General features: G+C 41.1%; 1 protein-coding gene across 2 annotated transcripts in view; it reads right to left on the bottom strand.

The window, feature by feature from the left end:
• chl1a (cell adhesion molecule L1-like a) overlaps positions 1 to 25030 on the bottom strand; it is a 32179-nt gene extending 7149 nt beyond the window's left edge. Inside the window, exons 1-23 of one of the 2 annotated variants that reach the window (XM_071516327.1) lie at positions 24700 to 25030; positions 21639 to 21824; positions 21157 to 21265; positions 20816 to 21003; positions 20587 to 20709; positions 19058 to 19228; positions 18670 to 18708; positions 18347 to 18458; positions 18067 to 18251; positions 17791 to 17925; positions 17138 to 17278; positions 15815 to 15926; positions 14512 to 14678; positions 13887 to 14052; positions 13190 to 13314; positions 12820 to 12921; positions 10261 to 10458; positions 9847 to 9917; positions 9501 to 9723; positions 8339 to 8454; positions 7563 to 7767; positions 6708 to 6830; positions 3743 to 3925 (exon numbers count right to left, since the gene is read on the bottom strand). In XM_071516327.1, the coding sequence (XP_071372428.1) occupies positions 3743 to 3925; positions 6708 to 6830; positions 7563 to 7767; positions 8339 to 8454; positions 9501 to 9723; positions 9847 to 9917; positions 10261 to 10458; positions 12820 to 12921; positions 13190 to 13314; positions 13887 to 14052; positions 14512 to 14678; positions 15815 to 15926; positions 17138 to 17278; positions 17791 to 17925; positions 18067 to 18251; positions 18347 to 18458; positions 18670 to 18708; positions 19058 to 19228; positions 20587 to 20709; positions 20816 to 21003; positions 21157 to 21265; positions 21639 to 21786 (3142 nt within the window). In that variant the 5' untranslated portion in view covers positions 21787 to 21824; positions 24700 to 25030. The remainder of the gene's footprint in view (positions 1 to 3742; positions 3926 to 6707; positions 6831 to 7562; positions 7768 to 8338; positions 8455 to 9500; positions 9724 to 9846; positions 9918 to 10260; positions 10459 to 12819; positions 12922 to 13189; positions 13315 to 13886; positions 14053 to 14511; positions 14679 to 15814; positions 15927 to 17137; positions 17279 to 17790; positions 17926 to 18066; positions 18252 to 18346; positions 18459 to 18669; positions 18709 to 19057; positions 19229 to 20586; positions 20710 to 20815; positions 21004 to 21156; positions 21266 to 21638; positions 21825 to 24699) is intronic. The other variant, XM_071516326.1, reaches the window with a different exon arrangement.
• Between the last annotated feature and the right edge of the window lie 718 nt (positions 25031 to 25748).

Genomic DNA, 25748 nt, shown 5'->3' with positions numbered 1-25748 from the left:
GTCTTCAAATATGCTAGCATTATTGAGCAGCCTCTTGGCCATGAGGCGCACTGTGTACACCGTCCCCGGTTTGAGCCCGTTAATCACGTGGAAACTTTGAGAAGTGTTTACAGCTTCTGAAATCCGCCAGTTACCATCACCTACACAGCAGAGCATAAGAGGTGCACAACCAGCAAGCGTTAGCATTCATGCTATGAAGCAGATAGGATGGAAATCTGAAACCTAAAGGAGGCAATACCAAATGGAAATGATGGAAATAGCCATGCAGACGTCAGCTCATGTACATGATGGCTTATCATAAAACCTTCCCAATCGCACTTAAGCATGATATCACTGTTAAAATGACTATCAATGCTAAACAAGGCGAGGGCGGGGGAAGTAGCTTACGGTTATTCATATAAGCCACATATAGCTGCGAGTCCTGTTGCTCCTCTCTGGCAGTCCAGCTGATTTTGGCAAAGGTGTCACTCACATAAGAGCTTATGTTCAACAGGGCTGGAACTGATAAAGAGAGAAGAAAGGGGAGGAGAGGAGGGAGGACAGGAAAAACAGACAGACAGACAGAGAGGAAAAAGAGAAAGATGGCAGGAAAAGAGGATTAGCAGAGGCAAATAGGATTCCCCGCAGCCTGAGAACAGTGCAGCTAGCAGAAGCCTTTCAAGAAGACAGTTCAAAAGGCAACGCCGGGCCCCTGACTTAATTGAGTGAAGTTGGATTTGGTTCATAGAGAGGAGGGTAGATATAGAGATGGTGGGCGGGAGTGACATATAGTCTTCACTCTCGCTTAAGTAAAGCTGGCATTTCCTGACGCACCTCTCCATGTGCGGGTATCAGACTAGATTGAACGACTCCACGTCTAGAATCTCATTGTTCTTGGTGGTTTCAGATGCATCGAGATGAGATGACAAGGGTATCATTGGCTGTGCATGTGTGAGTGTGTGCTATACCTAAAGGAGGCTGAGTGGCATTGCCTGGGAAAGAGCTGGGAAAGGAGAGAGAGCAGTTGTAGCCTGGAATGAAAGAGAAGCCTCAGATGTTAGGCTCCTGCTCCACACTGTCAAATCTAATAGTCTACATTTGCAACAAGCAAGCACTATTTTAATGTTGAAGGTTACATTGTTAGAACTATAACAAAGTAGACTGTATTAACGACAGTACCTGTGCAAGTGCAGTGCATCTAATAGTTAACTTACTGTTGCAGGGTTGGGATCTACACAGTGGATTTGGAGATTCAAACTGCAATTCATTAACTAACAATAGACACTTTTAAAAAAAAATTCAGTGTATCCAGAGTTTTTTCCCCAGGCAGAAATATTACAATTTGAATTTTGGAAAAAAGACATTCCTCTATTGATAGAATTAAAAATGAATTCACCCTAACACTGCACGTAGGACCTATTATAAATGATAGCACCACTACGACTAGATACTTGCTACATCAATACACCCACAGCCTTGGCTATCTGTAGCTCTACTTCTATGAGCAAGCTGTAGATGATGCACATGGAGATACATACTGCTCTGAGCAGGGGCCACAGCTGGAGTCAGGGACAAATCTTCAGAGGGAAAAAAAGGAATTGAAATACAGCAGAAGATTATAGAAATATGGAAAGCCAGCTTTAAGGTTTATAGACCACACATGCACATACACACACATTTTGCAGGCTTGCATTATTGCCCACACATGTATGCATATTGACATACACACTGACACACCGTCACACACACGTGCACACTGCATGCTCACAACCACAACAAAACACATGTGGACGCCTGCATGAACAAACGATTTGCTAGTGGCGTTTTGGCTTTGGCGGTGGAGTGCGGCTCCTACAGAAGGCACTGTGGAACAAAAGAAGTCACAAGCAAGACTTTGTTTTACCTATAATTAGAACGTGTGTGGTAAATTCTACTGTGTAAGGCTCTTGTATTCTTTCATCATCACAATACGGCCTGCAATTACTCTCTTTAAAAAAGTTGCTTTGTGTGTGAGATGTGTCTCTGTGTGCCTGGTGCCTGGAGTGTTTTCCTTTAGCCCAATAGCTAGCTGATTAGCTAAAACTGAGTCATACTGCCATAGATAATAGTAGTCGCCATGCATCATATTAATTATTTAACAACTGTTTAGCACTTTACCACATGAAGACAAAGTAGAAAACATTTGGGACCAGATTAACCAAAAACTTGAACTTCATTGGTGAATCAATATGGTATTAGATTATTACATTACTGGTTACTGATTAGACTGTTTCACTTTTTGTTGTCATTACGTTGATGTTGGTTTTGGTCTCCAATGTTTGATGTGGACAGATCTATAATACTGTCATTGTGTGATCCTGTTTTGTTGGTATGACAAATTGTCTTGGGAAATTTGCATTGTTGGTTTTATTTATTTATTTTTTTTATTTAACCTTTATTTAGCCAGGCAATTCTCATTTCATCTCACAGGTTGTCACTTTTTCTTGTGTGAACTTTTGGTGGCCCTACTTAGCTTTGTATTAAAAATAATCACCACTGTTCTAAGCAGCCGCAGCCTCTTCTCTACTGATTGCTGAATCTTCAACTGATTGCAATGAGGGTGCAACCAGCTCTTGAATATTATGTTGCTAGCTAAACTTTAAATTCAAGCCATTAGCAAATAAGTTTGGGGTAACGACTTGGGTGTTCCACATGCTGCACCAGAGATTCAATAATTTAATCTCTGGAGGAGCTGGTTATTTTTCTGTGTGACTTTTTAGAGGTATATGTTCCTTTATGCTTTTTGTCTAGTTTGCAACGCGCTTTATCTCTGCTGCTTTGTTATCTCATGAGACCTGCTGGAGAAAAATAGATGGTTTTTCTGTGTCTGGCACATTGTTCTGCTATGGCTGTTAGCTGTTCTTCTCTCTCAGTTTTTCCTATTCCTCTTTCTCACAGATGTCCTTCCAGTTTCTCTCCTCAGCCAATCTCTTTGCATCACTAGCTTTCCAAACACACACACACACAAACATCTGCCGACAAGTCTATGGCAGTTATTTGTTCTGGCCTTTCAATTAGTATAATTTGTCGAGACCAACTTTTTCAGTCAGAAAACTATTTAATGTAGCTTTAGCATTAAGCATTAAAAGCTCATTAAGCATTAAAAGCTCATTCAGTCACAAAGGTGAAAGCGAAAGCAAACGACTTGAGAGCCTGAGATATAAAACTCAGAAATAATGTTCAATTAGCGTCTCAAAGGTACACCTCTTTACATCTCCATCTCCATCTCTCCGCTGACCTGAGCCCACTAACTTGCAAGCATTCATTTTTTTTTCCACTGTCACTCCATCACTCCCCATTAATGTCTCCAAATTTGTGGCGCTCCTGCTCTGTGCTACTGGCGTCCATAAATCCACTGGGCTGCATTGTGACTAACGTGCCCTGAGGGTAGAGCTTCATAATGGGACCATTTTATCTCCACACCGAGCTTTCTACGCAACCATGTTCACTAACAATACATCTAATGGCTCTCAGGCTGGACAACCACCTACAAGATGTAGAGCAGAGGGGGAATGAATAGATTTTATCAAAACACTGTTTGCATGTAGCTATTTTTTTATTTGTTGCATGCCAAATAATGCAGGGAGATATGATTTCCAATTCTGTTTCCTGGAAGTTTTTTCAAATTCCAATTCCAATTCCTCAGTTGAATTGGAATTAATGAGTTAGTTCATGAATTTACTCCCAACGCTGGACCCCAGGTGCCCTGATTTCAACCACTTACCTTCTGGGACAAGGGTGCTGCTCTCCTGGGCCAGCGGAGGCCCGCAGCCCACCCGGGTGCAGGCGCTGAGGTGGAAGCGGTAGAGGCTTCCCTCCTCTAAGCCCCGGAGCTGCCACTGGGTGGTGTCGGCCCTGCTGATGTTCACCTCCTGGGAATCGCCCACCTCCTGTGTGGTCTCATTAACTATGGAGGAGGACGGAGAGAAGTGTCATGTCAGTTCATGTGGCATGAGTGAGCATACAACTGATAGATGCTGCACAGGTCATAAGTGGAGACTGTTGTTTTGGTTCATGAAGCTCATGTAGCATGCCAATGGCACACAAATATAATGAGGGTCAATGGTGGAATGAGGGGGAAGATAAGGAGATGTCATGCTAGCTCATGCAGAAAGTGAATATAGCAGACACATGTCATGACAGGTGAGCTGAGGGGGAGTTATGAAGGAAGGCTAGAGGAGATTGGAGGAGGAGGTAGAGAGACCAAGAGAGAAGGAGGAGATTGTAAACAAGTGTCAAGGGGTGAGGAAGGAAGAAGATGAAAAGCAGGGGGAGGAGGAAAGGGAAAAGAAGAAGTTTTTTAGGATGAAGAGAGGAAAAGCAGAAAGAAGACAAAGAGGAAAAAAAGGAAGAGAAGAAGTGGAAGAGGAAAGGGAAAAGTAGGAATACCGAGGAGACAAAGAAGAAAAAAGGAAGAGAAGAGGAAGAGGAGGAGGTAGAAGGAAAACAGAAGAGTAGCAATCACAAACAGCATAATGTAACACCAAACATGCATTATAGATCATAGCATGTGCAGTCTGTTCAAAGCAGCACGTTTCTGCTGAATCCCCTCCCGTTGATCGCTGCTGTGCCCATGTTTAGCAGGTGTGTAGCAGGTGACAGCTGAATAGCTATGTGCCAAGCCTGCTGTGTCACTTCAGAGAACTGTTTACGTTAAAATGCCATTTGTTTGTAGCATACAAAATTGAATGTTTTATGTGGACTGTTAATGACGAATATATAGCAGTTACCTCACTTGGATGTTGGATGTGTACGCTACATATACAGTACGGCGTGGAATATGTAATATTTTATTTATAGAATTAACTGCAAAATTTTATCTACAGAATTCTGTTAAAGGTCACATCAGGCTTTATCTACCTGTAAATATGCTTGTATTTTACGGTGAAGCAACTCTATTGTAAAAGCTCCAACTCTCACAGACTGGGTTGTATGGAAATATCTGTGAAAAGTCTGACATCTGATATGGGAAAAAGCAGAGAGGGTAAGACTGTATTGAGGAGCTGGCCAGACTCTGTGGGTGCTGGTGGAGGCGGCAGGGACCGTCTCTCCCTTCACATTTCACACAAAAGACTGCAGAAATGTCAGCCAACAAGAGCAGAAGCTATGAAAACAGAGTGAACGTAATCAAAGCCCCCTCTCTCATTCGTTCACCCTAACTGTTCTCTGCATAAGGGCAGTTTTGTAAGAAGAAAAACTTGTGAGTGATGAACGGCAAAGAAATTGTGGAGGAGATACAAACATAATGCCTCGTGTGATTCTTTTTTTGGAAGAGAGCCTGCAGTCCAAGAAGATAGGCTACAAGAGATGCTAAGACACACAACAGTTGAAGGAACAAAACACAGTGGTTCTCAATCCAAAGTCCTGCTGGCTTTTATTCCAGCCAAATAATCAGGGACTGATTTACACTTATGACACCAGATGAATGCATCTGACTAGCTGATAGGATAGAAAACCAGCAGCACTCTGGGCCCCAAGGACCAGCATTGAGACCCACTGGTACATTAGTTCAGCTGTGGCGGACTGAAGAGGAGCTTTCAGAATTGAACAGTGCCACCTAGTGTTTGTTTAGACACAATATCTACTGAGACAAAATGCACAGCCTCAAAGAAAAGTCTTTAATCTCTAATCATGAGCTTATTAGTTTACTGTGCAGTGATCAGGTAATGTGTAGGTGGAAAAGATTTTTTTTAATACAATTACGTTAACATTGACACTGTATGGTGCCATATATGTGTAGGTGTGTGTAGTTCTATATTGCTGTAGGTACACAAGGGTTATACAATCTATAGCATTCCCATGACATGTCCTACTAATATGGTGCTTTACCATATACACAGCTCACTGGCTGTGGCTGTCATTTGATTATAATTACCTGTTAATTTATTACAATCACCTGTTATTTTGCTAGCAAGATAGCCATGTGGTGATGGAACAGAATACTATGAATACACAGCATGTATTTATCCCTTGTGTTATTTAGGGTTAGGCCTATGCAAAAACCTGATTTGGGTGGTAGAGGAGAGGGGTTTAGGTGAGAGAGAGTGTGCAGTATGTTGTTGGGTTTATCAAGTGGCCATCTTGCATCACACTTTTTGTTGATTTAGGCTCATGAAATGAATGACCACTCTGTCCATAACACCCTGCCCTACACTTACACTACCAGTCAAAAGTTTGGATACACCTGATTGAATGTACTATGTTTTTGATTATCTTAAGGCCATTTTGATCTAAAGGCTTATGCTTGAAATTTGTTTCTTAGACAAATACAAATAGTGAAGTTGATGCCTATGTATGTATTTCTTTCCAAGGCCTTTGCCTTTCCATCAAGGCAAAGGGCGGCTACTTCAAAGAATCTAAAATATAAGATAGTTTTGATTTGTTTAACACTTTTTTGGTCACTGGCATAATTCCATTTGTGTTATTTCATTGTTTTGATGTCTTTACTATTATTCTAAAATGTGGAAAACAGTAAAAATAAAGAAAACTGAGGTGTGTCCAAACGTTTGACCGGTAGTGTACACTAACAATGACAATAGGCAGACCATTATGCTACAGCAATGAGAAATACATTAATGAATGAACTACTGCAGGGCCAAAGGCTTAAGCTGTGTAAGTCAATGATTAATTAATGATAATGATGATTAATGATTCATAGTAATGATTAATATCATTGTGTGTGTATGTACCGGTTTGGTAGTGGAGCAGATAACCAGTGAGGATGCCGTTCGCCTCAATGGGAGGGCCCCATACAAGCGAGATGGAGTCTCTCTGGGTGTTGGATGCGGTCAGAATGGGCACTTGGTGAGGAACTGTGAAAATAACAACAATGTTAAAGCATCTGTAGCCATTTTTGCCGTACAGTTTGTTGTTAATTTAAAGCCTGTTTAACATAACATTTGACTGCCACACTTTTTTACTGATAAGAAATCATTTTGAGATGCTTTAATAATTAACAAAAAATTCAAGACAAGGTTAGTTAGCCAGCCAGTTGTTTGTGTTGTTGTAAGGGAAAGTGAGTATTTCCTAGTGGGAGAAGTTGCATCCTCTCTGTCTTGAGAGAGAGAGGATGAATAATGATGTTACCATATAAGGATTTGGTTGCTTTAAGCATTTGTTTTTTCTTTCACCAAGCTGCAACACTGAAAAATGCACAACATTGTCTGCGCCTACTGCTATTCGGTATTTTTATGAGATGTCTGACTTAGGCTACCTTTCATGACTTCCTCTTTCTCTCCTGTTCTTAAGGCCAAACATTGTACTTTGTATTTCATGTAAATATTTTCTTCTGAGCTGTGCTGTGCTGGAGGCTGATTTAATGGATGAATTTCCTTATTAGGGATTAATTATCATCAATCAGTCCAACAGAAAATAAAAGATAATGTGTTTCTTCTTGCCTGCATCATATGGCATATTGTTGTTTTTTATCTGAAAGCTTTTCAGGGTGTGCTTTATATTTGTGTGTACTGTACAAGATTCCATGTGGGCATGAGAAGCAGTCATATGTTGTATACTGTATGCCTGTGTTATCCCCAACACCTCACCTCCCTCCGGTGTGAGTAAGGTGACCGGGTCACTGTTGGGCCCGTTGCCCTTCTTGTTGAAGACATTGACGGTGAGTCTGTACTCAGAGAAGGGCTTGAGGGCCGGCACCATGGCATGACTCCTGTTCCCAGGGAAGGACAGGGAATGGCGCTCCTCTGGAACCCTGTCGGGTTTCAGCAGACTCCGTTTACGCAACCAGTGCACCTGAGAGAGAAAGAGACAGAGACAGAGAGACAGAGAGAGAGAGAGAGATGGAGTGTGTTGGGGAGGAGTAATTAATGCCTGCACTCACCTGGTATTTTGAAAAGAGACATCTGGTTATGTAATGTTAGATGGAAACCCAGTGAATGAAAAAGACAAGGGATAAGAGAGGAGCTAATAGTCTGAAGCCTAGCTCTGTTGCTACCAAGTGAAAAAATGCATTCTAGCCATACTGAGTTATTATTCGTCAGCTTGTTAGGTTAGCTGACCTTCCAAGTTCAAACTAGCCAAACTAGCCTAGAGCTATCTAGGCCTGCTGACCTTCCAAGATTATGAATGTCAAGGTTATAAATGAATGATAAAAAGAATTCATTGCCATTTATTGTTTGTGTTTATATTTTTATTTTTAGTGCCCTCTTTGTCATTCAAGGATGCCAGTTCGCTGACACACTCCAAAAAAAACTGTGGTTCTTTGGCTCTGTTGTGTTCGAGGTTAAACTCAACCAATGCGATTATTTCTGCCTGCTCTGCCGCTGAGAGATGTCAGTGTAGCCTCCGGGCCTCGTGGACTCACATTGTAGCCCCCTAGATGACCTCGCACTGTGGCGGGGGGAACCCGGGTCCAGCTGACTCTCAAGACGGTGGCGTTGATCACCTCCACCGCTACATCCCGTGGCGCTGCAGTGGGGACTGGAGAGCACAGGGGGGGGGGGGGGGGGTCACTAATATAGACATAATGCAGACAACACACAGTGCCTTCACACACCCAAACTCACATACATAGGCTATACACTCACATAAGGCACATGTATGAAGACAAATAACTGAATGTGAATATATGCACACACTATAAAATCCTGACCAAATGATGACAACCGTGTTGAAAAAAAAAAACAGCCTAGACCAGATAAAGCTGGTTGATGGTCTGAGTTTAGCTTAGGTCTTAGCTGGGCAGCGATGCTCCGATGCTGGTTCTGGTGGTAAATGAGAACACTGATGCTGGTAGACCACAAGTTCCCAAAATATAGACGAAGCTAACCAGCATTTATGGTCAGAGCATGGCCATCATAACCTGGCCAGAAGCATAACCAGCATAGTTGGTGAAGGCTGATTTTTTTTTTTTCAGCAGGGAAAAACATAACAAACATGAAATAAAAATCCTCTTAATATTTTCTGATTTCTTTCTATACTGGTAGTGGGAAAGGGTGTAACAGAAGCACAGCAATCACTAGAGAGAAAAGGAGCCATTGTATCACAGTAGGCCTACAGCGCAAAGTGTGTCACGATCTGTCAAATCCCACACAGCTTCTGAGACAGAAGTGGAAATTTGACATCCCTCTGCTCTACAAAGGTTATCTGCCACCTGCTGGATTTAGCGAAAGTGTTTTTTTTGCTTTTTTTTTTTTTCAGAAAAGAAGAAAAAGTCACTACTGCACACCTGCACGGGGTTAAGGCCGTGGGCAGAAAGAAAATAAGGAAAGAACTTAACCTGACACATTTTCCCGCAGACAATGCCAAAAGACAACTGAAGACAGGGTAGGATACAATAACACAAGAAATTCACAGTAAGTCACACGCAAAACAAAGGCAATGTGTTAGTTCAGCTTCAGGGCATGTTCAAAGAAATTGCAGAATGGAAGTGAGCTGAATATAAACATATCAAACACTGACATTCTCATTAAAAAAAATTCTGAAATGAAACACATACAGGAAATAGTATTAGGTCTGTAACTCACCGTCTTCCCCGGAGTAACCTGTGACAATTTTAGGTTCTGGTCCCCAACCGTGGCTGTTCCTGCTCTGAATCTTGATCTCGTACGGGACAAAAGTGGGCGTTTTCTTCACCACAAACAAATGTCTTTTGACCAGGTGCTCCTTCCAGAAATCGTCCACCCCAAGCCTCCTGTAGCTCACCTTGTACTCCAAGCCTGGGCCGTTGTGTTCAATAGGCAGCAGTGGCTATAATAGGAGTTGTAATGATTAAATAATAAATCTTTAAAAAATGTCTCCATACTGCATGAATTTCTAGTGTTTGATCTTCAAGATAGAGATGCTACTCATGAAAACAAGTCTTTCTCTTACCTCCCAGCTAATGTCCATTTGATGAGGCAGATGGCCCTGGATTTTGATGTTTTCTGGGCTTCTATCAGGAGCTTTGGAGAGATTTATATAATTATATGATGATTTTCTTATTCTTTTCTTGTCCTTATTGCTCAGCCAAAGCAAAATATTTGCCAGTTTAGTGTCCCTATTTCATGATGCACATATTCAAATAAGAGCCAGTGTTTAACAGCAACATGTGCTGGAACTAATACAGTGAGATTTAAAGCTCTCCCGAGGCCCAAAAATATCCACACCTCCTACTGCTACAAAGTCCCGGGCAAATGCTGGCCTCTCCATACAGCGCATTTCAAAAGAAAAGTTAAAACTTAACATGCTTTTACAATAGACAGATTACCACGGCAGAAAATGTTAATTAAAGGGAGTGAGTGGGACCTGTAGGCAAGGTTTGGTATCTCTCCGTAGGCTCGCTGGGGGGTCCAGGTCCAACAGCATTGACAGCATACACTCTGAATTGGTAGTTGAGGTGTCCCTGTAGTGCCAGCTCGGCTGTTGCCTGGTTACCAGAGACTTTAAGGAGCTCCTTCCACCTGCCTTGCTCCCATTGGTTCTCCTCGTACTCCACAATGAATTCTGCGCTCATGGAGAATATGGAAGCCATACAGATACAGTCATTATTCTGTCACCCTACAACTGTGCTGTTCAAAACATCACTGTTGTCGGGTGAAAACCCTGTATCTCCAAAACGTCAACTTTCCAAGAACTAATAAAAACAGCCTGGTTTTTAGCTTTACGGCCATGCATTTGTCAGTTTATTCAGTAGGGATTCATAAACCCATAGAGGAGAATGGAATTGTTCAATTGAAGTTAAAACATGAAAATCACCATTATTGGAGTTACAAGGTTTTCACCCGACAGCTGCAATTTTTATTGAGTCACACCTGAGTCGAAACCAAATTAAAACAGGCAGTTAAAGTAAATAAGTATGGACTGATCCCGCAGAGAAACTTAAAGGTGCAATTAGTGTAATTAACTGCACCATAACACAAAATGACCATCTGCCCATAGGAAAGATCTTACCTCTGGAGAAATATAGCATATCTCAATATTGTATTGATTTAGGATCATTGACATCTGAATTCTCTCTCTTAAACCCCCTGCCCCTCCCTTAGGAGCAATAAGAATGAGAATATATATATATATATACATTAATTATAGGGATAAATAAGAAAAGCGTGATATCTTATTTGTAGATGGCTACACACACAGATTGCTGATATATTCCTGAGATGTTTCTCCTTAATTATCTATTGGAGACGTAGAATAGAATGAGTGCATGTTAAGATGTGTTAAAAAAAATAAAAAATAAATGAAAGAGCTAAGTGAGCAGCATGATATACAAGAGTGAGACAATTCAAGGGTTGTTTCTCAGGAACAGAATTGCAGAAGTGTGAGAAAATGGGCAAAATCTCACACTGATTACAAAACTAGGAGAAGTAAATGAAGAAAATATTTTTGTGTTTTTGTGCGTCTTGCTCTTCTTCTTGTGTTCTATGGTTTATTGTGATCAGTTAGATGTAGTTAGGCTCATTATCTGCAAAGTCCTTTGAGACATGCTTGTGATAAAGGGCTATAAAAATAAACAAACTTCACTTGAGAAGTAAATGAGAGGAAGAGGCAGTCTTATTTAGGATATTGTGTTCTACTTGGTGCAGGGGTTTGACAGGGTTGTTGATCAATCCCAGTGACTCAAGTGAGAATTATGGCTTTCAAAACTAATTTTCTGGCCCAAAGTCTGTTTTGGAACAGAAACTCCCCTTATTTGTGTCAATTACAGGCCACCGTAAGCTGCGCCAGAGGCCTGTCGATGTTGCAATTCCTTGGTCACAGATAGAGGTTAATAAAAGTCATAGATTACTTAATGCTCCTTGAATGGCATTAGTAGGTTATCTATAGCCTACAAGTTTTAGAATATAAAACCTCTCACTTGGCAGAGCTTCAGAACTTAAGATTTTACATTACATGTTATAGGCTATTACTTATATAAGATTTTACATTACATGTTGCAAAATTTCTAATCTAATCTCTCCTCATAGATAACATATTACAGCTGATAGATATTAAAAGACTAAAAGAGGCTTAAAATTATGGTAATAAGTTCCGGAAATGAGTAAGTCCCTTTTTGAAATGTAAAAACAAACGTTTAAGACATTTCTCAGCTGGAGTCATCCTCAACATTTCATGAGCAACTCTGCAGCCATTTATTGTTGAAGAAGAGACTTAGTTAGCATTACTACTGCTATAAAACCTCCTTGGTGAGCGCTCAAACGCGAAACCGCTATCTGTTACCTCTGCCTTTCACAAAAAAGGCAACATGACAAATTTTAATGAGTTTGAGATGATGAACATTCTGTTTTCTAATCCAACAAAATGTGTTATGTGATACAATTACAACTACTGCAGCATTGTTATCCTCCTCCAACACTAGGGACATAGACCATAAAAAAACTGCTTCTCCAAGTGGGCTCCATTCCCCCTGTGGCCCGTGGAAAAACAGTATTTCAGAAGGCATTTTTACAGATGGCTTACTTTTAGAGGCATCCCAAAAAAAAGGCGTTCTTTTGGCTTGTCAGGAATAACCGCTCTGGTTCTTTAAGTATTTTCTCTATCTTGCGATAATTTCAATGCTATAGCCACAAGGATTTTACTATGCAACACAGGGTGCTGTATACCAGTTCTCTGAGAAATGGTAAAAGGTTGTAATATGGTGGCATTTGTTAATAGCAATAATTTGAAACAGATATGAAACAGATTAGAAACGATAACTGACAATCACTTTACAGTTAATAGCTGTTAGTGAAAAGGTGGTTTCTGTGTTGCACTATTTAAGCACCATTTTCCCCACAAAAAAACTCTTCAGAACCATTTTTTTTGTACAGAATTCATCTCTGTACTTGCTTTTGGAAAGATGCAGCTGATTCTTCTACCTCTTACCTGTTACGGTGCTGTTGTGGTCACTCCCAGGTATCCAGGACAGACGAACGCTCCGAGCCTTGCGTTCAGATATTTCCAAATTCTCTGGCGCATCAGGAACGTCTGCCACACACAGCACATACAGCAACATTAGAATCTCATTAGCTGCTGTCAATCAATTCCCAAAACATCTGGGGAATCAAATATGGTAATGAAAAAAAACAAAAAACAAAAACAAAACCTAATTTACATGATTCACATGATATTTAAACCACAATGCAGCAGCCTCTTTTGAATTATCTATATCATCGTCTATATTCTACTCCATTCCATGTACAGTATGTGTCATCAATACACGAAGAATATACTATTATGTACTGAATTATCTTACCCAGCACTGTGAGTACTGCAGAGGCACTGTCTTCATCTAGGCTGGTTCTAGCAATACATGTGTACACTCCCTGATCACTCCGGTTCACATTCATGATCTGCAGCTTGCCTCCATCCACAGAGTATCTGAACATGGAAGCACATGGAAGCACAGTCATTGGGTTATAACTGTACTAGGTATCAATCAATTAATTAATCAGTCAGTCTGTCTGTTTATCTTGCTAGGTATCAAGCTGTGCATCAATCAATCATGCAACCAAACAGCCTGTTTCAACCATGACATCGCTGTAATTAAAGACACAATGGAAAGTTTGTTTTCTCAGGCTGATCTTTGGAGGGAAATCAGTTCTGAGTATTAATTGTATTCTTTGGTGGTAAATATATATATTTTTTAATATTTAATTTTCTATTTTATCAGACATCAGACATTGTTTAGAAAGCCAAAAAGCACAGGGTGAAATTTATTCATCAAGTGTACACGTTCTGTCTGTACTTCAAACCTCTCCTTCACGTCTGTAGACTGGCTGCTCCAATGAATTAATCAATCAGTTGAAAAAAGACAAGGGGGTCAAATCCCTTGTCTTTGCCCCCCTGAGTCACTTGGCACAGACCACGAGAATGAACTCTTTTATTACTTTTTCCATAGCATTAGCATACCAATGAAGGAAAAAACAATCAATCAGACTACAGCAACCTACCTGGAATCTTTCATGGAGGAAAGTGGGATCTCCTCCCTGTCTTTCCTCCACACCACCTCAAAGGTTTTCCCCAGGGTTTTATCATAGTCTGCCCGGCACATCAACTGGGCTGTGGACCCACTGGTGACCCGCAAGTCCTGAGGTAGATCTACTATTTTAGTGGCATCTGAAAATAAACCAGGGGAGACTTATTGACTGATTCTTTGTCTTTGTCTATATACAAAACGAGACTCAAAAGTGCTATGATGTCAAAAAGATTTTGTATTGAATAATCTTGATTTTTGTTTTTAACCATTATTTATAGCAGCCTATATTATTTTAATTTTTACAATGTGATTAGGCATGTAAAAGATATGCATGTTAATTGATATTTAATTTTGTATTGTTATTTTTTGGGGGGGTTTTTCTCTCTTTTAGGTGAGGTTTTTAGATAAGCCCGTAGTGGGTTTCTATCTCACCTACACATGTAACTTTATTTCTATTTACTTTTTCTCTGTCTGAATTTTCTTTTTAAAAAATGTGCAAATAAACTAAAAACTAAACTGAAACTACTGAACCTAATCTTGATTAATGATAAATGTGTAATCACTAGTGCTAATCCTGCTGAAGGAATGCGCTGAGATACCTTTCACATCCAGCACAGCAGTGACAGCTGACTTTCCCTCCGTATTGCTGGCAGAACACACATACTCCCCACTGTCCTCTTTTTCTGCACTGATGATTTGCAACGATCCGTTCTGGTGAATAGAGAATCGTTCCCCCTCGATGGGTTCTGAAGTGTCATCCTTGGTCCTAGGAGAACAAGTTTTCACACCTCTTTTAGAGCATGTACACACCTTATCAGGCTGCAGAGGTGCTTGGAGATTAGAGACACATAGAAGTGAAGTATGGATGAGCAGGTCCATCCAAAACCCGCAAATCCCGGATCACAAATTGTAGTTTACCCATCGGTTGGAAAGTTTTGATTTTTCCAGATATTAAAGTATGCAGTTGAGATTGTGTTTGGGTAGAATTTCAGCTTGTCAAAAAAACATGGGTCTGTTCATGATTGGGTCAACTCTTTGAGTCAAGGTTGGATTTTCTTCAATATTTCAAACACTGAATATCCTGCTATAATAAAAATGTTCTTCTATCCAATCCTTGAGAACATTATTCACAATGTATGAATGGTATCATTAATAATAAAAAAAATGCCATTTTGGTTTTCCTTTGAATTTGAATTGATTGAAGTGAAAGTGAATTTTTGCCAACCCTGTTTTAAAGGAATATAGTGAAATAGAGCTGCGCTGGTTTAGTCTTAGGTCTTATTTGAGGCGGGTTTGGGTCAATCAACACATTCAAGTAATATGATAATATGTTTAAGTGGAACATAATTGAATCAGAGCTACTATCTTAATTTGCTGAGGGTCTTGGTAAAGTTAAGAGTTTGTTTTGTCAGGAATTGTCTGAGATCCAATTTCCCTTTTGTGCAGAACTGAAGCAGAGTTGCAGTGGTAGTTTAGATGATTTAATAAGCCCAATTTCACGCAAAGGAAGAGGATTATCTCTTCAAATAGACATAAATGTCAACATTAGACTAGACATGCTGAAGCCGTTTGGGAATAATGGCAAGACTAGCTGACGTGCCTGATGATATGTCATGTAATCATTCCGTGGACATGTATTTTATAGTATGGCAGACAACAGGATGGTGAACCACAAACTGCATAGAACTGACAGATGTGAGAAACTATAGGTATATATATATAGATATAGATATATATAGCAGGAGGAATGGTGAAGAAAAACATGTCAGGCACCGTGAGGATGTGAAGTCCTGTTCTCCCTGCAATGTCTGTCGAAAATAAGTCTCTGTACAGTTGACATCAAGACCAATTCCTGTACATTCATTCTACTTGATAATTAAAGTGACTCTGATAAATCCTCACCAAGAGATTTTGGCCGGCGGAGAGCTGAAGACACTACAGTTCATGATGAAGTTCCTTTTTTGTACCACAGCGTATTGTTGGTTGTCCCTGGTCAGCATCAGAGGAGCCAGGTCTAAGGCCAAGGAGAAGGAGGAGAATCAGGGAGATACTTTGTCATCTGTGATATCTGGTAACAGTAAAGTGTGTGTGTAGTATCTAATAAAAAAAAAGTCCTACGAATTTTCAAGCAAGCACAACATCTAATTGTTCAACAATTAGAAGAAATTAAAGACTGTGGTGATATGAGCTGGTATTAGAATAGGCCATGTTGCACAAAAAAGCATACAGCTAGACAGAGATGCATGCATATGAAAAACACAGACACACACACACAAACAATTTCCAAACTTGCCTCTTGTAACAATGCCGACTCTCAAATTTGAAGACTTCATACAATCAGGCCACTTTATTAGGTATACCTCTCTGTATACAGCTCACTCCAGACAGTGAGCCACATATAAATAAAGCATAAGTGTAAGGCATGCAAACAGGGTCAAGAGGTTCAGCTACCATTTGACTGAATGTTAAATTGGACAAGATGTATGATTTAAGCAATTTTGAGTGTGGTATGATCATTGGTACCAGACACACTGGTTCTAGCATCTCAGGAGCGGCCAGCCTCCTGGGATTTTTAGTCACTACAGTATCTAGAGTTAGCCAAGAATGGTGTGATAAACAAAACAAATCCTGTCAGCTGCAGTCCTGACGGTGAAAGCGTGTTGAGTGGTCAGAGGAGAATGGCAAGTCTCGTTGGAGCTAACAGTGATGTATAGAAGGGCATCTCAGAACACACAACTTGTCAAATCTTGAAGCAGATGGGCTACAGCAATAGAAAATCATGTTAGGTTCCACTAGAACAATAAGGTGATTGAAGAGTGAAAAAGTGCCAGCTGGTCCTCCAAATTTGGCATAAACAACATGAATCCATGGAGGAAAATGTCACGGAGCACACATCATTTCAAGACGGTTCCAGGAACATAATAGTAACTTTAGTTTACTCCGATGGGCTGCACATTCCTTAGATCTCGACCCATTGGAGCAGCTTTGGGATGAGATGGAAAGGGATGTTTGTAGCATGAATGCACCGCCACAAAATCTGCAGGAACTGTGTGAAGCTATCAAGTCGGCATTGACCAAGATCCCTGTGGAACGTTTCAAGGAGTTTGCTGAATCCACACCTTGAAGAAAATCATGCTGTTCTACTAGTACTAGCTTGGTGTATCTAATAAAGTGGTATACTTCCTTGCTGCCTGTGTAGGGCTAATGTTTAGCTGCAGTACTCACTCATGATCATGATGTTGACGTTGGCCAGAAGACTGCCATGTCTGTTGGAGGCTTCACACTGGTAGACAGCACTGTCCTCTGGCTGGGCGTTGTGGAGCAGCACCGTGTCATCAAGCACACGCCTCTGGTTTGACGGTTCATCTGACAGAACCACACACAAATAATAAGTCATCATGTCACAAGGACTAGAGACCACACAATTACAAGATCCTGTTGCAGTCCTTCCATAGAAAATCACCCTTAATTTTCCCATTGAAAAATCTAAAATAATAAGAATAAGCATTACCCAGATATTTTTGTGACAACAACCTTACAAAAATGAAATTTTGTGTTTCTCACACGTAGTTATAATTAATAAAGGGGTATTGTTTTTTTTACATGAAAAGGGTATCAGTGTTTGGTTGAATTAAGTGAACTCTGTAAAAACAATCTAAATTCTGTACTAATATTGTTAAAATCATTCCCAATCAAGAAGTCAAGCCTGTTTCACTGAGCTTTAAGGACACCTCAGCATGATGGATGCTTGCCAACACAGGAGCTTGAACCCCGGTCCTCTGGTTGAAGGGCGGTCTCCCTGCTCAATATGCCCTCCTACTGCCCAATGTCAAACGTTGCATAAAGTCAGTGTTTGAAAGAATCATAATCTTACTCACCTTTTAAAATCTCTCCATTCCTCCTCCACACGATACCTGGCTGTGGTTTCCCAATGACCGAGCACTTGATGTGGATATCTGACCCAATCACAGCCAGCTGGCTCTGAGGAGCCTCTGTCACCCATTTAGGTGCCTCTGGGATGTGTTAAGAAGAACAATGTTGGTCTGAGTTAAAACAACTGTGGTTCCTGTGTCAACGACTTCCTCTCTGAAGAGAAAACCAAATTCAGGCACCAATACATGTATCTGTATAGTGGCTCATTGATGTTGACGTACCTTCCACTATAACATCAAAGTAGTGGACAGCCTCTCCAACAGAGTTCTTGGCTTTGCACATGTATTTCCCATCATCCTTCTCTTCTATATCAGCAATGGTCAACAGCTTCCCAAAGTTCTTGAATTCTGTCCGTTTGTCAGGCAGCTGCTCTCCCATTTTGATCCAATTCACCGTTGGAGTGGGACTACATAACACAGCAACATATCATGAGCCATAATTTGCCAATAAATATATTTCTCAATGATGATAGATGATATCTAATCACTGTATGATACGTACAATCCCTCTGGTATACACTCCAGCTTCACCTCCTGTCCTTTCACCAGCACTACCTCTGTTTGAACACCAGAGGGCAGCATGAGGTTGGGTTTTCTGACTGGGGGGGCAACGGCTGCAATGGACATAATGAGCAGTTTGGTCACTCCAACTTATTCCTTAATCAACGCACTTTTTAGCTACACATAAGTTTAAGGTCAATCTGCAGCTCTTTGCAACTTGCAGACAGATTGTAGTGTGGTGTCGAATGGCATAATGTGAAACCTTTTAGTGGTACAATGTGTCGTTTCTACCTTGAAGTTTTATAATGTGTGAATATCACTCACTGCTGTTGCCACTGTAATCAGATTCACTATCAGGTTTCACTGAAACAAAAACAAAACACTGTAAGAATAATGCTGGTAGTATGATGGTTTGTGTGTTCACTGGCATGCATGGCTTAGCCCACTGTCAAAACACACTGTACTGTAACATGAACATGACAAGGCAAGCCCTACTTCTTGGTATGTGGTAGAACAATTTTTTAAACATACAAGTGAATGTCTCAGAATTACTATTTGAAAGGCTAGAGTGATAATGGGATACACTGATTACACTATCAAATGTTTTAAGATACATAGCATGTTAGCTTCTCTTATCATGATAATCAATTGAGCACCAGTTAGAATTGACTGTAGACGAATATTTTGGATAAAGCCACATATTTGAACCTACAGGTGTTGACGACTACAGCCATGGCGTTTTTCTGGACAATGGTGCGTATTTTGTGGAAGGCAGCAAAGCAGCAGTAGTCCGGCCGACTGTCTTTCTCTAAGGCATTAGAGAAGTACAGGTTGCCATCATTGCCCATGGAAACCCTCTCATCCTGCTCAATGTGCTGGAGACCTGGAGAAGAGCAGATTTGGGTCAAGTATACTAATTGGTAACTTCTCTTTGACAGCTTAGTGACAGCGGCACCAGCTGAATTTTCCCAAACCATTTGAAACACACCCATCTACTGTGTTTCAGCTCCAGGATGACAAGGGTAAAAGGCAAATACTCAAAGGCACTCAAAGTATTATAATGACGGGTCTTATGGTGAGACTATAGTCACATGACAAATCATTGCAATCCAGCATAGCCTCATATAGTATGTCAGACCTTAATGGAAATGCCCTAAAGAGTTTCCCTTTATAGAGCCGGTGCACTCATAAGTGCACTGAGACAGCATATTTGGTTGGATAAAGCCATTTTCGGTTGGATAGAACCATTATGTAAGTCACGGGTCGCTGAAGCACTGTGTCACCCATTCACCCATTCACAGTATTTAACATCCTATTTTGACTCATGGCCATAAGTCATTGGTTGTACTCTCAGTGTTCAAAGGCAAAGTCATGCACTGTGCAGAAGATGTACAATTACATATTTTGCCACTATTTAAAAAAAAATGGCATTTGTGAGCACAGTAGGGAAAGATGAGTCACTGGTATCAAAAGTATTCTCCTTCAGTTTCTAACAAGCTAATAACCTGTCATTCAAACGAGGGCAGCAGTAAAACTCATCCAGAATTTAAAATCGATGTCAACAATGCAACATAAAAGACAGTTATGAAAATGCAATTTCACAGTTTCATGAGGTAAGAAATGTACTCATCTTTGCATTTGGATGAAAATTAGTTTGGAAACAAATCAAGCTATGTGTCATGGAAACTCAATCTAACCTTTATTGTTGCTGTAATTCATAATTATGTTGTACTCTGTTGTGTTCAGAAAGGCTGTTAGGAAACACAGCATACTTTTTAATATTTCACCTGTGCAACAAACGTCCCTGGAAATCTAGATGCACCATACGTCTAAAATTGCTCTGACTCCTGAATGGGAAACATAGGTCTACTTAGAACAAGCAGTGATATTGTTCTGCAGCACTCCACTAGACCTGCCATCTAAAAACCTTCACATGTTTCTATCAGACATCAGTCGAGTGTGTTGGGGCTGATGGTAGAGCTCTCAAGGGGCGAGACAGAGGACTCAATGCCTAGTGACACAGCACTTCAGACAGAGCAAGGGCAACCATTTACACAATAAAACCACTTTCTTTGGCAGTGATGGGAAAAATCGGCCCTAAATATGAGATATATCTGCTCTGGGTGATTGTAGGTGCCTAAAGTGTGTGTATTTTCCATAAAACAATAAGCCACTGCAAAAAAAAAGATAGTACAAGTCATCATACAACCTATAAGCTCTCTCAGTTGTGTCTTGGCTTACCAATAGACATCCAGTAGATCTGACGGGGGGGCACGCCGTCTGGAGGGTTACACCTCAGGATGACCGGCTGGCCCTCATCAACAACGGTGGGCTCAATCTTCTCCTTTGGAAACTTGGGGACACCTAGACAGAACAACGGCATTTAAGAAAAACTATCATGAAAACCTGAAAAAAGGTTTGACCAAGAGGTAAAACAAAATGATCAGCTTCTTATAGAACGATTACTTACCGGCAACGATTACTTCGATCTCCTCTGTCATGGCTGTTCCCAGCTTGTTAGAAGCGTAGCATCGGTATTTCCCCTGGAACTTAGCGAGGTGGCCGTTGTGCAGTACAAAACTGCCATTGCTGTGGTTTGTTTTTGTTGTGGAGAGGTGGGAAGGGATAAAGTCTTGGCCATCTTTTGTCCATCTGTATCTGTTGGAGCGGTCAAGCATTACAATATGTTTTTGGGACTGATGAAAGCTCTTAGCTCTTGGCACACTTTATCTTAAATCAATGATGGTGGTCTGGATTTATTTGAAAAGCAAGATTCAGAGGCAGGGCAGGTGACCTGTCAATCTCACTTACTCTGGTGGTGGGTTGCCCCTGGCGTCACATCTCATAGTAAAGTTGTCATCAAAAGGAAGGGCAACAACAGGACTGGGCGTGTGAGTTGTTATGGTTGGAAGCTGCTCCACTGCAACATGAACACACATGCACACGCAAATCTCAGAATGTTGCTGATTCAGTCTTCGCAGGAATGCGGGAAGACAACTGAGGAGAAAACTTCCTTGTATTTGTTTCCGCTACTGCCTCGTATGAAGTCCGTATTAACAAGCCAGAAAAATGGCAAAGGCGTGTGCACAGCATGCCTGAACAAACAAGTTGCCACAGATGGACACTGAACTAACAAAGCATACAAGGATATCACTGCAAAGCATAAAAACCCTCATCAAAGTAACCTTGCTGGTGCACAATACATTTTTACAATACACAATTTTTGCGTGTTTGCATCCCTGTATCCAGACTAATCAGATGCATTTCCTTCATCACCATCACAATGATCCTACCTTCCAGGGGGATATTGAAGCTTGTGGCCCTGGAGGTCAAGGCCAAGAGGAGAGCCAGGCCCAGGCTCCAAGGTGACCTCATCACCCCTCCGCCGGTCAACGGAGACAGTCGAGACGAGAATATCCTGCTGGTTGGTTCGCTGCACATCAGCTGGTGTCAGTTAGAAGACTGAAGGCGCAATGGACCTAGGAGGGTCAGATAAAAAAACATGGTCACAAGTTCAATCATTCAATTTGGGAAAAAAAATCACCACCCTTTTAATTTCTAAGAGAGGTGAGATAAAGTTTTACAAGCACCTGTTCTAATTACAGAAATGCAGCATAGAATGAGCATTCCAGAGGGAGAATTGCTTTGCAATAAATGAACTGCAGAATAATCACACTAAAGGTAGCACTGTTGAAAATGGGCATTTTATACGCCGTGGCTGACTGCCAACCCAAACAAAGGAAAACCAGCAGGCAATTACATAAATAAAATCTGACAACACAAAAACCCAGCAAGCCCACATTCCTCACAGTGCGTTTCTACCTTATTTCCAGTTAAAACATATTAAAGAACCCCATATTATTCTGTTTTTATGATTTTTATGGTTTCAATGCTATGCTATGGCTCGAGGTAAGAGTAATGTTCATCGTGATGTTTTGCAAATGAATGTAGTTTATTTAAAAGGGTGTTTACTGAATAAATTTGAAGCCAAACAGGCACAACACTGGACCCTGATTGGCAGACAACACCAGCTCAACCAAATAGCCTAACCTATGAGTATAGGCATTACAGGCAAATCCTTTCAATCTGCTTGATTGAAAGGATTTTAGCAACTGTTTAGTGAGGGCTGCCAATCAAGACCAGTTGTGATGTGTGGACTGGAGTTAGTCCAAAACTACCGGTAATAAAAAAAATATCCATATTAACAAGTCATTTAGTCTATTATTGAGTCCTAAAATCGTAATTTTCTTAAAACAAGAGATTGAACAAGAGATAAGAGATCTTGTTTCAAGATATTGACATTCATTTCTAGAAAATTCCTGAAACAAGTTAAACTGTTTTTTTTCAATTTTTCACTTGTTTTAAGAAAAATAAGATTTGAAGGTTGACTATGAGACTAAATGACTCATTAAGATGTATGTTTTTTGCAGAGTGTAATAACTTTACATTTAAACACTCAAACAAATTCAAATTTTGGTAATGTCTACATTAAATGTCTGTACAGTACTGTGCAAAAGTCTTAGGCACCCTAGATTTTTTATATACATTTCTTATAAGTCTTAGATGTTTATTTGTTTTCTGCATTAGTGTGTCAGTAGACTGCTGTTTATTGTAAATTTTTGATATTCAGAAACTTTTCATTTCATTAGTTTTGAAAGCATCTTCATTTTATGGATTTATTTGACATATGCCTAAGACTTTTGCACAGTACTGTATGTCAAAAGAAGAAAATTTGAATTCCTCTAATAGGGCCCCTTTAAGGGACCTGTGCTTTTATGATACGACACTCCCCATCCAGGACACCAGCCATCTCGAGTTGGTTGTCCCTCATTGTTGTGTTCTTGTACCACGACACAGCAGAGCTCTTGTCTGGAGATTACCCTTTGAACTGTGTAGCTTGGCTGGTGGCATCAAATGGCATGCTTACAGTAAACCCTACTGGCACGATGGCTAAGCTGCTGCCTGCTATGATCGCTCGATCCAAGATGGCAGACTATAAGTTGGTCGGCAGCGGTAAGCCTGTTGGTATTCCACGGCTTAGTTCTCACAGTGCCGAAACTGTGGCGGCAGCACTGGCAATGCCAAATGGGTTCACCGTTCCAGCTAATCCTGCAATGAGGAGAACGGAGGGGGGGTCTCAACCAATCACATGCCACCTCACAACGACATGCTACGACTCAGGGGGCCTCTGAGGACACAAGGCTGCATCCCTCCTGAGTGAGAAAGGTTAATATGGTAATTGTTGTAGACTAGATTCAGGATTAAGCTGCTTGAATTTAGAATCAATTAAACAAATTGAGAGATGGCGGCGGCGTATTTTTCTCGATGAGGATTTCTGTGATTATCTGCCGATGGACTGAATCCTAAGCAAAGCTGGTTAGATGGTTCTGCGAATGGAGCAGAACTTCATTTTACATGTTTGTAGTAAAGTTCACAGTCTCCCTCACTCTTACTCTGTTGCTATATACTGTATCTCATACAATGCCACACACACACAACACACACACACACACACACACACACACACACACACACAGTACTTTGCAGGAGAGACCACCTACCATTGTGCAGGCATAACTAAAAACCCTAATTACAGTGTTTGTGATTTAAATCAGCATTCCTTGGACGCAGAAAGCCACTTTTACCCAGTGAAGCCAAGAGAGTCCTTGGTAGGCAGGAGGCCCTTTCCTCCAGTGACAGGAGTGGGACCTTTTATCCAGATTTGTGTTGATCCTGACAATACAGCATTTACTAAACAGGCAACTTTCATTCAACTGTGGCAAATCCACTGTTTGGTGCATGAACCTTGTAGATTAGGCAAATTATTGAGCTTTATGCATGCATGGGGATCTGTAAAACCTGCCACTTTTATGATAACTCAAACAAAGTTGACAGAATTCAAGAAATTTAGTTTAGAAAGCAAAATCCCTGAAGCGTAACATGGTGTGTATTCACTATGTAAACAGATAACAAAGCATTTGTTTGGGGAGCCAGGGGATCTATTACCTGAGCACATGGCAGGGCATAGCCACAAATCCGCAGGGATTTTGTTTCCTAAGCCAATAGTTGGCCAGGGCACGCAGAGTGTGACTACTACACCGCTAATCCTTACCAACACACACTGTATACAATGAGCCCCCCCCGCAAATCACCCAACCAACCAGCACCCCCACGGGCTATGCATGTGTAGCTGCACAAGCATAGATAAATGTAGAAATGGTAAATATACCCTAATGATCCATATATGTTGTGCACTCAGCGAAACACTCAAACACACCCACACACACACACAGACCCACACCACTTCCCAGGGACTAACAACAAAACACTGTTCATAAAATATCCAATACTTACTGCTTTTAGAGTCATTCTAAATGTTTAGTCCACCTGTAGCAGAGGGCCAACACGGCTGCACTACAAGTCCATAGGAAAAGTATGGGACAGGAGCGTCAAGGGAGCATTCCAACAACTCTCTCTGAACCAACATCTCTGACTTGGGTCTGTCCTCCTAACCCCACCTCACGTTGCTCCTCTCCTGGTGCGGAGAAACGCCTCCCCGCCCGCCCCTCCACTCGAGCGGCTAAAGGGGCGATGGGAGATTCACTGAAGTGACATATGTCGCCAAAGCCTCTCACTTGGCAAAGAGGCTCTCTAAGCCAGCGACAATGACCGGGACAAAGCCTGCACCGCAGGGCTATTCAGGCAGCATTAAAGAATGGGTGGAGAGGAAGTACAGGCATGTCTTTCTCTCTCTCACTCTCTCCCATTTTCCTTGATCCCTCCATCCTGCCTTCCACTAAATATGCACGCCCATTTACACCCGGCTCCATCTGAATGATTTTAATGCAATGTGCCTTAGCTCCATTGAAAAGGGAAGGGAGTCATCTTCTTCTCTCACAGGACCAGAGCTTTTGTGGTAGCATACTTCCATTTCCATACAGTGCTCTAGGGTATTGATAGTGGAGGCATGGGAGAACATGCCTGAAATATATGAAATATGATGGTAATAGGCCACTGGGATCTTTAGCCACATGATTTGGCTTTCCTTTTCTCTATTTTCCTAATCTTAAACCAGTGACTGATTCTGACTTGTCTGTATTTCACCACTGGCCTTTTGCCCTAATGTCAATGTAGAGAATGGTTAAACCTAATAATGTTGTCCATTTAAGAAAATACGGTTGTCATCACTCCAAATGCACCGTGTCCATGTCAAGGAGAGCGTGGCTTTTGTAAACATTGGGAAAATGCTAAAAGGCAAAGCCAAACGAGGACTTACATATTCCCCCAAAGCTTGACATGCTGTGTAGACATATGGGGCCATGTACACACAAAGCCAAACATAAATCAACAGACAATAGCTGTAGTATGTAAAACATACATTGTCTGGTCTCTGTAAATATATA

Source organism: Centroberyx affinis, unplaced genomic scaffold, assembly GCF_046629955.1.
Source record: "Centroberyx affinis isolate AG114_WGS23_722 - 3 ecotype Tasmania unplaced genomic scaffold, CSIRO-AGI_Caff_v1 ptg000398l_1, whole genome shotgun sequence".
NCBI lineage: Eukaryota > Metazoa > Chordata > Actinopteri > Beryciformes > Berycidae > Centroberyx > Centroberyx affinis.
This window is presented reverse-complemented; position numbering and strand designations above follow the sequence as displayed.